The 12,585-nt window shown below is 59.3% G+C and overlaps 1 protein-coding gene across 1 annotated transcript in view; it reads left to right on the top strand.

The window, feature by feature from the left end:
- LOC104158960 (leucine-rich repeat-containing protein 16C-like) overlaps positions 1-12,313 on the top strand; it is a gene marked incomplete at its 3' end in the record, with an annotated part of 14,047 nt that extends 1,734 nt beyond the window's left edge. Inside the window, exons 4-26 of the mRNA XM_009696750.1 lie at positions 97-102; positions 269-328; positions 1,601-1,722; positions 1,988-2,085; positions 2,718-2,788; positions 3,392-3,465; positions 4,249-4,324; positions 4,402-4,490; positions 4,846-4,940; positions 5,104-5,190; positions 5,432-5,541; positions 5,939-6,016; positions 6,379-6,455; positions 6,552-6,656; positions 6,910-6,979; positions 7,176-7,257; positions 8,824-8,920; positions 9,255-9,312; positions 9,841-10,013; positions 10,732-10,800; positions 11,449-11,542; positions 11,622-11,717; positions 12,185-12,313. Of these exons, the coding sequence (XP_009695052.1) occupies positions 97-102; positions 269-328; positions 1,601-1,722; positions 1,988-2,085; positions 2,718-2,788; positions 3,392-3,465; positions 4,249-4,324; positions 4,402-4,490; positions 4,846-4,940; positions 5,104-5,190; positions 5,432-5,541; positions 5,939-6,016; positions 6,379-6,455; positions 6,552-6,656; positions 6,910-6,979; positions 7,176-7,257; positions 8,824-8,920; positions 9,255-9,312; positions 9,841-10,013; positions 10,732-10,800; positions 11,449-11,542; positions 11,622-11,717; positions 12,185-12,313 (2,016 nt within the window). The remainder of the gene's footprint in view (positions 1-96; positions 103-268; positions 329-1,600; positions 1,723-1,987; positions 2,086-2,717; positions 2,789-3,391; positions 3,466-4,248; positions 4,325-4,401; positions 4,491-4,845; positions 4,941-5,103; positions 5,191-5,431; positions 5,542-5,938; positions 6,017-6,378; positions 6,456-6,551; positions 6,657-6,909; positions 6,980-7,175; positions 7,258-8,823; positions 8,921-9,254; positions 9,313-9,840; positions 10,014-10,731; positions 10,801-11,448; positions 11,543-11,621; positions 11,718-12,184) is intronic.
- Between the last annotated feature and the right edge of the window lie 272 nt (positions 12,314-12,585).

The raw sequence follows: 12,585 nt of genomic DNA, 5'->3' as shown, positions 1-12,585 counted from the left end.
TCCAGCCCCGTGGTGCCTGGGAGGGCATCGCTAAACTGCTTGGGTCAGCGGGATGGGTGACCTGTGGGTCTGGGAAGCCCCCAGGAGCAGGATGAGGTGAAAGTTGGGGTGAAGGGGAGGGGGTTTTTGCATCAGGGGCTGGTGAAGGCTGGGGGGCACGGCCAGGCACTGCCCAGGGCATGGGGAAGGGTGGGAGCTGGAGGGGGGGCACCCTCGGGTCCCCCTTCTCCATCAGCGCTGGGGCTGATCCTGCTCCTCTCGTGCACAGGTTCACAGCAGCTTCAGCTTCCTGGAGGTGAGGGGGATGACGGTGCGAGAGCCCAGCTTGGTGAGTGGCACCAACACCCCGGGCAAACCCAGCCTGGGCACCCGCCCCACCTTGTGCCCACCTCTCCCCCTTGGCAAACCCTGGTCCGGAGCCCACGGCAGGGTCTGGGGGTGTCCTGACCCCCTCATTGCACATTGTGAGGGTCACCAACGATGATCTGTGAGAGCCCCACAGGGGATTTATCCTTTTGCGGCCTCTAAAGAAATCTTCTTACGGCCTCGCCCGGGGGCTGGAGGTGCAGGGATGCACCTAGGGGTGCTGGGGACGAGCGTGGGTGCCTGTGCCTCTTCCCCTCTGGCCGTGGCACCTCCCGCTTGGCAGGGACAAGGTGACAAGTGGCTGCTGGCTTGCCCAGGCGAAGCCAAATTTAGCAGGAGGGTGTTTTAAACCCCGTTAATCCTCTTAGAGAAAGGCATGCGTGTAGGGCAGATGCGGCGGGTGGGAACCGTGGAGGAGAGGAACGGGATGCCCTGGCTTGAATGTATCAGTGAGACAGGGCTGCGGTCTTCGGTAACCTCTTGTCTGTCTTTTGCTCGTTAAGGCATCGTTGGTGACGATGGCCCCAGCCTCTACGCAGGGTTTCTGCTGCTGGGCAGGCTACGTGGCTGAGCTCAGGGAAAGACAGAAAGAGGAGCTGGGCAGAGAGCAAGGGGTGCTAGGGGCTGAAACCCCAGGGTGGAGCAGGGCGAGACACCGACCGGGATACGGAAAGCCCAGGGGTTATTAATCTGCAGGCAGGGCCAGTCTCCGCTGCCTCCTGCAGCCCTGGGCACCGGTGGAAGCGCCGTCTTCACACGATGCCAGCAGATAATTGTCATCTCGCTCCCACGCCTCGATCAGCATGTAATTAAATCAGGGAGCGCGTTGCTATGGGGGTTTTTTATTCTGGTAGGAACCGAAGGCTAAAAAAGCCTCCGAACTCAGTAAGATAAATGCAGGGAGGAAACCTCCATCCTCCAGCTGCAGCTGCTGCAGGCAGAGTCAAGGCTATTCTCACCTCCACTGCTTGGGGCTGCTTTTCCATCAGCTGAGCTTGAATTTTGGGGAGGTTCATGCCTTATTCTGGCACATTACCATCTCTTCAATGTGTTTGATCCTCAATTCCTGGTGCTTGCAGCCTTCCCTCTGCTCGCAGTGCCCTGGCTGGGTTTATAAGCAGCGTCTGGGTGTTTGCAGCGAGGAGCTGGTGGCTGTCACCGTTGTGTCTGGGGGCTTGGGGACGCTGCGTGCTGCTGGCTTGCTCAGGCATCTCCCATCCTTTGGACCCTGCAGGTTGTCATAGAAACGGATGCAGCGTCTTACGCCTTCCGGTTCATGTCCTTTGATGATTTGGAGCAAGTTGTCATCCATGTGACCATGTCACTTAAGAAGGTCTTTCCAGACTCGTCCCCTGGGTAAGGGTCTTCTGCTCCTCAGGGGGAGTTGTGTAGGTACCAGAGCAACCTTTGTGCTCAGAAAGAAAACAAATATGGGATGGGTTCACAATTAGCACCTTTTAACAGGAGAAAACCACACTGATGGAGGCCAGACCCTGTTCCCCAGTCGCATCGGGAAGAATATTTCTGGCCACCCTGCACACAAGGGTGGTAGCTAAGCATGAAGCGGTGGGGATGCTCTTCTCCCGACCCGCTGCCATGCACCCCTCTGGTCCTTCCCCAGGACGCTGCTCAAGAACTCCCCCCCCAACCTGTATGAGAGGATCCGACAGATCACGGACTCACTGGAGGAAATGCTGCAGAGCAGCCCCGGGCCCTGCGGTAAGCCCTTTTTTTTCCCCACGTGCCTCCCCAACGCAGGACCAGGAGGGCTGGAGCACCCTGGGCACCAGGACAGCCTGGAGTCCATCAACACTAGCTCTGCTGACAGCCCCCAGCCCTGCTGGCAGGGCACCCATGGGGGCTTAGGTCCGAAGGAACCCTTCTCGTGGACCACCAGCCCACCCTGTCCCACGGGGCAGGAGCAGGTTTGAGGGGACGTAGTTCCCCAGAAAGGAGCAGGACAGCTGTGGGGCAAGGACGCTCACCGTCCACCCGTGAGGATGTGGAGCTGTGGATGCTTCCACCCACCTCAGATGGCATCGCTGCAGAGCCAGGAGCTTTTCCTGTAGCCTGGTTTGGAGTAGGACACCCCCCTTATCGTCACAGCAATGCACCTTGCCTGGGATCTCAGTGGATCGAGCAAAGCAAGCTGCCGCCCCCTGAATTGTGCAATCACTTTGGGGCTGGCGGTAGATCACGCACGACACTCTGGCCTCTTTGAGGAGGGAAGGGAAAGCCCTCACCATCCCTTTTGAGCCCTCGCCATCCCTCTCCTGCTTCCTGCCCTCCCCTAAGGTCTTCTCCGTATTCCTGCGGGAATGTCTGTCACCAAGACTGCCTTCTCTTTGCAGGGGGGTTTTCGGAGACCTACGCTGCTTTATGTGATTACAACGGCTTTGCCTTCCGTGAGGAGATCCAGTGGGTAAGCTGGTTTGTCCCACGGAGAAGTGACAGTGTGCCGCTCGGCAGGCAGGGAAGCAGGATGCTCAGAGAGCTGCTGGGGCTGGGAGCATCCCAGAGCTGGGAACTGCAGTTTTGCCCAGCTTGGGTACCCCCTGCTCCTTGGTGGGGTGAAATCAAAGTGCAGGTGGGGATGAGATGCCTTGGACCAGGTTGTTTCCCAGACTGTCACATAAGGAGAGCCCCTGGAAAACTGGGACCTCGCTAGGAGTCCCTAGTAAAGGAGAACCCTGCTGGGAGCCAGCTGGCTGTCCCCCTCTTCCTCTGGGACACTGACTCCAGCCCACCTCTCCCCACGTCCTTGTTCCCACCAGCCTGGGGGTGCGTTGCCTTCTTCTGGCCAGTCCATGCAGAAGTGGTCCAAGACCCACCAAGGCAACCCACCAGTTTGGGACACGTGCCCTGCTAGCCACAGCGCCGGGGAGGGTTTAGGGTTGGGATTTAGACAAGGGGCTGTCCAGGGGAGGGTCCCTGAGGGCTCAGCTCCCTCCAGCAGTGCCGGGCACCCGAGCCCTGCCCAGGACCAGGTGCTGAGCCTGATCCGTCTGTCCATCCGTCTGGGCAGGACGTGGACAACATCTACCACAGCCAGGACTGCCGGGAGTTCGACCTGCTGGACTTCAGCCACCTGGAGAGCCGGTGAGTCCCCCTGCCGTGCCACCTGCGGTGCCCCGTGCCACGCCAGCACTCCTCCTCCTCCTCCTCCACAGCAGTCATGGCCCAACACGCTCCTCCGCTTGTCTTAGATGCTTTTATTGCTTTACACGCTTCAAGGACGCCACATCTGCAGGCTGATGCTCCCCCGCAACAAAGTCAATGAGCCCCATCCCATGGGACGATGGCCCCAAAAGGCCGGGCAGTCTCCCCTGTTCATTTTTAATGCTTAAATAAGCCTGTGAGCTGTTTACAAAGGTGAAAACCAAACGTCACGGCAGCTTCTGGCAGCTTGTGGCTGTCAGGTGTTTCCCTATGCAAAGCGGCCGGAGCTGCTCACCCTCGCATAGACAAATACATCTGTAACAAATAGCTGTTATCAGGTGTTAACCCCACAGCGGGGCCGTGAGCTCTGGCTGTGCCCAGAGTCATCCCCGTGGGGCTCAACCACATCTTCACCCCAAGAAAGATGGAGTGAGGGTTCAGTTGAAACATCTTTCCGGTCGAGCAAAACCCATATTTTTCTTTACGTGAGAGTTCAGAATTAAAAACAACAAAACAACAGAGGCTTTGACAGAAGCATGAAAATATTTTGATTAATTTTATTGTCTCTGAGGAAATAACCTGGGGAAGCTGAGCTGTGTTTGTGAGTTGCTTTAAATTCACGGACCTCAGTCCTGCTGCATTGAACGGTGTCTTGGGGTACCCACTGGGGACCAGGCTTGGCTCAGCCTGGCCCCCGACTCGCTCATCCTTGTCACCGCGCAGAGATGTGGCACTGAGCGTTGCTGCCTTGTCCTTCAACCTGTGGTTCACCAAGCTCTCCTGCAAGGACTTCAGGCTGGTGAGTGCCGGTGCTGCAGTACTGGGGTGCACTGGAGGTGGCCGGATTTCCAGAAAGTCTTTCTTCTCCCCTGCCAGAACCAGGAGATTTCGGAGCAGCTGCTCTACATGCTCAGCAAATCGGTGATGCTGGAGGAGCTCGTGCTGGAAAACAGTGGGTTGAAAGCGTAAGCAAAGGCATTGCAGGGCTCTGGCGCGGTGATGAGCAGGGTCTTGGCAGCCCAGCGGTGCTCCCCTCGCGTGGGTGGAGCAGGGGGGTCCATGGACCCATGTGCCAGGGGGTGTTGGTGCCCCATCCCCTCCACAGCACGAAGCTCCCTGGGAGCAGAGTTCCCCTGGAGACCAGTGAACATCACTCACCCCTGGAGATGCTCTGCTTTCTCCTGCTGGCTCCTCAGATGGAGCCAGCTCTGCCACACGGGCAGGAGCCGATGCCATGTCCCCGTAAGGCTACGGAGTTGGTGACCATGTCTCCTGAAGGTGCCCGTACCTTGCTCAGATGGCTGACCCTTCTCCCCACAGTGACTTTGCGCAGAGGATGGCCCAGGCACTCAGCAACCATCCCGACTCTGTTCTGCACACTATCAACCTTGCTGGCAACCAGCTGGAAGACAGAGGTACCCAGTTTCTGGGCTGGGATAAGTTTACACCCATGAAAGCTGATGTTCAACTCTGGATCCCACCAGCAGCTGCCCCCAGCCCCGGGGACTGTAGCTCGGGGTGGGATGGACACCTGCCTGCGCTGGCATGGCCGCTCAGGGCTCTCTGCTCTTTCATCAGGGATCGTGGCCTTCAGCCGGCACGTGGAGAAGAGTCCTAAGGGTCTGCAGAGCCTCAACTTGGCCAGGACGATGCTCACTGCCAAAGGTACAGCCCGGCATCCTGCTCACTGCCTGGGTGCTGTAGGGAGCCTGGGCACAGCGGCGCTCAGGGCCCAGCTGACACCAAAGGGGTGGCTGGAGGGGCTGCAGGGACACCCTGGACAGGACATCTTCAAGGACGCGATGTCCCGCTGCCCCAGCTGTAGGGAAGTGCCCCTTTCTCTGCTCCACAACTCTCCCCGGTGCAGGGGACCCGCGGGCATCCGTCTCCCTCTCTCCTTGAGCAGGGATGAGCACATTATGCAAGGCCCTCGCGGAAAACAAAGCTATCGGATCCTCCCTCCGGCACTTGGACCTCTCCGGAAACCCCTGCACTCTGGCTGGGGACGACATCAGCGTGAGTGCCCGGGCTGTGATGGGGTGACACCCTCCAGGCTCTGTCCCCAGCGTGGTTTGGATGGCTGTGGTCCCCTGGGGTCTGCGCCCTGCCCTGCAGCACCGCAGGGACGGGGAAGTCACGACTGCAACACCTCCCTGCCTACGCGGGAGCAGTTGGGGGATGCACTGGGGACATCCCCCTCCACCTTTTTGCAGGAGGGTGGGAGATGCTACCTGGAGCAAGGATGTATCCCAGGAGCGAGTGGCATGGGGCTGAGTCCCTCTGTGCAGGATGCATCCCTGTGCTCAGTAGGAGGGAGGAGGCAGACTGGAACTGGGATTTCTGGGCTGCAGGGTGCTGGGTCAGGGGAGTGTCAGGGTCCTGGGCAAAGCCACTGAGCCCTTTCCACCCACAGAACCTGCAGAGCCTCCTCCGCCAGTGCCACTCGCTCTCCCACCTCAGTCTGTCCGGCACGGACTGCCCTTTGGATGCTGTGAGTAACCCCCCACCCGGGGGGCCCCAGCAACGAGCCTCTGCCCTCAGCCCTGCTCCCGAAACCCTGCCGTGCTGCTGGGGTCTGCTGGCACCCCGTCCTGGCTGGCACGGGGCCGCAGAGACAGGGTGTGCGTGGGGCAGCCAGCCCAGCGATGTCCCGCTCTGTGCCCACTGCTGTGGGCAGGTTGGGGGGCTCGGGGGTCAGCAGGAGGAAGAAGGGAGCCCCAGCATGGGGCAGACCCCCCCCCTTTGCACCCCCCGTAGCTTGTCCCATACCATCACCATCCGCCTCCGGCTGTGCAAGGGCCTACAGCCCCGGCTGGGTCCTCCTTGACATGGCTTGCATCCCCACCCCGGTAGCTCTTTGGAGCCCTGGTCCATGGATGCCACACCAGCCTCGTCCATCTGGATCTCTCCAAAAATGTGTACTCTCACAAGTAAGCTCCTGGGACGGCAGGGAAGGGACCGCGGTACCCAGGTGGGTGGCTGGTGCCAGGTGGCAGATGATGCCATGTTGTGCCCATCCTTTTCAGGAAGGTGAAAACCATCTCCCCTCACATCAAGGAGTTTTTCAGCCAGGCCTGTGCCCTCAGGCATGTCTCCCTGGCGGGTACCAAGCTGCCAGCGGACGCCGTAAGGTGAGATGGGGCTGTGAGTCCACCGAGGGGAATGGATTTGAGGTGAGCACGGTCTCGGGGGGAACCTCACTCGGGGCTGTGCATGTTGAGAGGGCTGGTGGGGAGGATGGATGGGGCTGTGAGAGGCAGAGCTCTAGGAAGGATGTCTTCTCCAGCACCCCGTTCCCACTGCCTGGACTGTTGGGGATGCCCCATGGCGGGTGCTCACGCCCCCGTTGCTTGCACCGATGGGTGGCTTTGATGACTCTTCTAGGGCATTGCTGCAGGGGCTGGCAGACAACAGTCGCATCAGTGACCTCCGCCTGGATCTTAGCAACTGCGAGGTGAGGAGCCAGCACCCATGGGTTCCATCAGTCCAGCAAGGGGGTCCCATTGCAGCAGTTGAGGGGGGCTTGCTCCCTGCATGGGAAGGTCCGTGCCCTGTCCGCCATGGGGCTGGGGTGACCTTCCCAACAGCAGGATCTTGTTTGCAGGGCTCGGTGTCTCCCCTTGTATTGATGTCTTGCTGTTTCTTCCAAGCTGAGATCAGCGGGGGCCCAAGTCATCCAGGATCTCATCCCCGACGCCAGCTCTATCAGCGACCTGGACTTGTCTGACAACAGTAGGTTGCTTTTTCCCTGCCTGGGAGAAGATCTCCTCCATCTGTGGGTCCAGCCACCACGGGCTGTTTGGCAGAGGCCGGCTCAGCCCCAGCACCCCATGAGCTTGTAGGAGTCCCCAGGGATGGGGTAGGGTCTGCTGCGCTTGCCTGTGTCCTGACCGTGCTGGCTAATGCAGCGTTAAACTGCGCTTGTCACCTGTAAAGTCCTTCAGGAGCAGAAGCTGCAGCCCTACAGGCTGTGTCTCGTGGGGATGAAGGCACCCAGTGGCTAGCAGTGGATTCCTGCCTGAGAAATTACCACCTCATCAGGCTTTTACTCCCCAAACCGACCACCCTTCTGCCTTCCCCGAGGCAGGCAGTCCTTACCTGTGCTCTTCTCCCTCTGCCCATGTCCTTCCCAGCGTGCCAGGCCTCTTCCATCACCTTCCAGCGTTGCATCCCGTGGTGGGCAGCGGTGGTGGCCCTCCCCTCTCCCCTCATTCAGCGAGAGCATCTCCAGCACGGGTTCTGGGGTGATTTCTTCATCCCCTCTGACCTCAGGACTTGCCAAAAATTCTCGTTTCACACCTTTCTTGGTACAAGCCTCTTCAGCTCACTGAATCCAAGGTGGTCTCGCATCGCTAGCTTAACAAACCCTAAGCACCGAGGCACTGAAAAGGTCTCCCTGGGCTGAAACTCTTCCCACCTCCCTGCAGGAGTTTGCAGCCTCTGCTGCTAACCTTGTCCTGCCATGGCTGAGCAATCCTAATGATCACAAACATGACCTCTGCCAGTTCTTAATTTCACCTAAAAGGTCCCAAACCTTAAAGCAGCCTTGCTAAGATCTCACAGCAGACCATGCAGCTCCTCAACAGCCAGATGGCTCTGGGAAAGCTGACGTGGTTTGGAGTCCTTCAAAAACACGTTCAGGCCACCAGTGCTCCCAAAACTTGCTCTCTTATCCAAAATCTGTGGCCAACCTTTGCCAAAATATGCTTCTGCTTTTGGCTTTCCCAGTAGAGGAGCTCTGTGCAGGAGGGACAGTCCTGTAGGTGGGTCTTGGTGCCTCTTGCCCTTGGCTGGCAGAGCGGCTGGGTGAGCAGATCCCTGCCTGTGGAAAAGACGTCGCCTTTGCTTGCCAAATTTCCCTGGGGATGCTGCAGCTGTGAGGATGGGAGTGCAGGCAGCTGCCTGCAAGCTGTGAGAACTCCTCCCATGTTGTCCAGGGTGGTGAGCGGGTGATGGAGGACACGTTCTTGGGGGTGGCAGAAAGCAAGCGCCGTTTCTAGCTCTGGAAGCTCTGCCCATGGCTCAGCACAGCCTTGGCACCCCGAATACCAGGAGTCCTCAGAGCAGGTGCTGCTTCCCTGGGGTCAGTCCTCAGGGACCCTGGCTCTGCATAGGTCTTCTGGTTTTGTTGGGGGAGCCGTGAAGAGGAGGAAGATGCTCAGGAGTTGCCCTGGGCATCTCTCCACCATCCCACAGCGGCAGTTTGGTGGCTCTGCAGGTCTCCTGTGAGGGACCAGCTTGATGCCACCTCTGTGGACTGCTTGGAGCATCCCAGTGGGTGTGTCTCATCTCTCGCAGGCTTCGACACCGACATGGTGACGCTGGTGCTCTCCATTGGCAGAAGCAAGTCCATTAGGCATGTCTCTCTGGGGAAAAACTTCAACATCAAATCCAAGTAAGTCCAAAGCCGCAGCACCTGGGCCAGGAGCCATACTGGTACCATGCACCCACCTTGACTCTTTCTCCCCATCAAAAGCCCATGGGCTGGTGGAGAATGCCAGGGATTGCCCGCCCGTCCTGCCTGCTCCACCCTAACGGGGAGCCTGGGGCCATGGGAAGGAACCATCACCTGCTCCTGGCGCAGTCCCTGTGGGACCACAGGCGCTACAGGGACAGGTCACAGCCTTGGGCAAGAGCGGGAAGGAGGACAGGACTCTGCTAGCTGCCCCTGCGGCCCCGGGAGATATGGGGGGGATACGTATGTAACCTCCGCCCTGCCTCTCCCCCAGGGACGGGTTGTTGGACGTCCTGCACCGCATTGTCCAGCTCACCCAGGAGGACGACTGCGTAAGTCTGGCTTGCCCTCAGCTTCCCCAGCCATCCCATCTGTGCTTTTGGTCGCCCTCCACCACCACTGAGCAGCCTCTGTGTTGGGGTGCCATCCAGATCGCACCCAGCACAGGCTGGGAACAAACCTCCCTCCCTCCTATTGCCATTCAAATCCTTCTGCTCTTATTTTCCTCAATCTGAAGCAGATGCTCAGACAGAAAAGCAGGAGCTGTTCACATTCGTCTGGCTAAAGGCACGGAGGAGACGCTTGGTGTAACATGGCTGCAGCCCAGCTTTCCAAAAAAACCTCATTCCTCCCCTGCCTGCCAGGCGTCTGAGCTAAATCCAGGGTGTTGCCTAAGCACCCATTGCCCTCTTGTTTATTGGGGTTCAGCACGACTTGGGCTCTCCAAAGCCAGCACTGGGCACTCACAGCAGCTGCCAGCCCAGCAGCTGCTGGCCAGGGATGGAGGCTCTGTCTGCAGGGGTGACCCACGTCCTAACCTGTGTCCTGGCCACCTCTCCCCCTCCTTGTCCCCTTTCTAGCCTCTCCAGTCCCTGTCCGTGGCCGAATCGCGCCTCAAGCTGGGAACCAACGTCCTGCTGAGTGCCCTGGGCAGTGACACCAGCCTTATCGCTCTGGACATCAGTGGCAATGCCATGGGGGACACGGGGGCCAAGATGCTAGCCAAGGCCCTACAGATCAACACCAAGCTCAGGTAGCAGCAGATCCACATTGCCCTGTGGATGCCCTTCCCACCTTATGCTGGGTGGCCCTGATACGGTGGTCCTTGTTGTGACGCTGGTGTCATCAGAGGACGCTTATTATGGCTCTTGGTGACCACAGATGTGGCCCTGGACCATTCCTGGCACACGGTCAGATGCTGTGACCGTATCTTGCTCTCATGGCAGTTATCTGGCAGTGCTGGCAGAGAACACGTGAAGGGCAAGAGAGCAGCTCAGTCCCTGCCCCAGCACTTGCAAACTCTCTGTCAGGCTCCTGCACAGCCTGGGATGCTGCAGTCGGACCTTTGCAGTCACTGCCCTCGCCCCACGCTCTGGCATCAATCCCTAAAATGCCATTTTTTGACCACGTTGTGCCCGCAAAGGGAAGGCAGGGGTGTCTGCAGGGGATGGGGAAGGGTCTCCTAGCCAGGGCTGCTCCTCTGGGGGATGTCTGCCCCTGCCAGCAGGATGGTGCCCGGCTGTGTCCTCCCTGCCCTTCCCTCCTTACAGGCACCCATGTACTTTACAGCTCCTTGCAAAGTCCAAGTTTAGGCTTTGAATATTGAGATTCAGATTTTTAACCCCATTTCTAGGCTTTTTGGTGCCTGGCGTCAGCCGTGGGCTCACTCTTCCTGGCACCCGGTGGGTGGGCACCCACCTCGAGGGCTGCATGGGTGCAGGCAGGGCTCACCCATGTCCTTCTCTTTGTAGGACCGTGGTTTGGGACAGGAACAACACAACTGCCCATGGGCTCCTGGAGGTGGCTCAAGCTTTGGAGAGGTAAGGAAGGATCTGTTTGGTCCTCCTGGCTTGCTACTGCCATACAGAAGAGCCTCTGGCACCAGGATGTCACTGTCCCCAGCATCTCTTGTCCCCTTGAAGCAGCAAGTGCATCACACAGTTGCACCCAGGTCCCAAGGGAGTTGGTCCACAGCTCGGGCTTTGCAGCCAGCAAAGCAACCTGCTTCCCATTTGGTGATGGCCCCTCTGTTACCGACCTCAGGGTCTCCCCTGGGCTCTGCATCCTGACCCAGCACAGCCCCGTGTCACCCAAGGCAGCCCCCAGCAAGCCTGGGGGGATCTGCTGTTGGTGGAGATGTGATGCTCCTCTCCTCCCTGTCTGTGGGTAGAAGTTACCCACTTGCCGAGCACACCGTCGGGTCTGGTGTTTGGCCGTGCAGGTCCTCTGGGGGTCTGAAGAGAGAGGGGTGGATGGAGAGCCTGGGTGGGTGGTCGCTGCTGCCCCATCGGGGTTTGCTGACGGCCAGAGTTTGGCCATCCCCATCTGCAGGGCTGGACCTTGGCGCAATGTCCGGGCCGCCGTCGGGTGGGCTCTGGACCGCTGTTACATCCGTGGGGAAATACACGGTGGGGACAAGCCCCACGAGGCCGACGAGGGGTCCAGCAGCACCCACTCACCCCTTGCAGGAATTACACCCTCAAGTCGATGCCCTTGCCCATGAGCGACGTGGCGCAGGCGTACCGCAGCAACCCCGAGAAAACGGAGGAGGCCGTGCACAAGGTGGGGGAATGCAGGCGAGGGGGAGTGCGGGGCTGGGTGCCACCGACACCGGCGGCTCATGGCCTCTTGCCTGCTACAGCTCCAGTCCTGCCTGACGAGGAACCAGCTGCGGCGTACGCTGCCGGCGCAGACCTTCCGGCTCCAGCAAGGCATCCTCACCACCTCTTCCGAACAGGTTTGCCGGCCAAATTGCTGCATGGGGCTGCCCTCCCCTGCCCCAAAGAACCCTGGCTAGCTTGTGTGAGCTCTTGCAAGCAGCACAGACCCCTTTTCACCTTTTCCGAGTGGAGAACAGAGCAGCTTGGAGGGATGAGAGCGGGGCCAGGCAGAAAGGATATCTCCAAGGAACCCTCCTGGTTGCATCCATGCGTTTCATGCATATGCAACGCTGAGATATCGTGCTGCTATGCTACCCGACACGGCGTGTTCCTGGCTCCCTGTGCACGCTCGCCAGCAAATCCCTGCCCTGTGGCATTCCCAGTTATTAGGCAGGGATGCTCTGGGGGGCTGTAACCTGCCTGTGGTCCCCGCCACCCCGTTGAGCAGCACCGGCACATCCTTCTCTGGGAAAGTGGTGGCAAGGAGGGGAACTGGCAGTGCCGCTCCGGCGTCGGCGCATGACGCAGCCTCTCTGCGCTCCAGATGGTGAATGAGATCTGCCTGAGCGTGCAGAAGCATGTTGACATCCTGAGCGCCTGCCCGGGCAGGGAGATGGAGGCGGACATCCTCTGCGCGGAGGAGGCCATCAGGAACGCCAACCTCTCTGTCAGCGTGAGTCCGCCGCACCGGGAAACGCCTCAACTCGCCATACTTTCATTTGGGATCGAAGTGGGTTATCGATCAGTTAACGACATAATTAACTGGCAGTTGGGGAACACCAAAGTTGTCAGTGCAACAGAGGCACGTGACCCAGCACTTGCAAAATGTTAAAGGACAGCTGTGAATTTCTAAATCTGCTTCTAGAACAAAGCCCGAAAACATTCTCAATCCCCTCACCCCAGAGGCACACGGTCGTGTGCGCACTCCCCGGGAAGCGAGGGTCA

The sequence above is a fragment of the Cariama cristata genome, unplaced genomic scaffold (assembly GCF_000690535.1).
Source record: "Cariama cristata isolate BGI_N322 unplaced genomic scaffold, ASM69053v1 scaffold923, whole genome shotgun sequence".
Classification (NCBI taxonomy): Eukaryota; Metazoa; Chordata; class Aves; order Cariamiformes; family Cariamidae; genus Cariama; species Cariama cristata.
The sequence above is the reverse complement of the archived record's forward strand: the minus strand, read 5'-3'. Positions and strand labels throughout refer to the sequence as shown.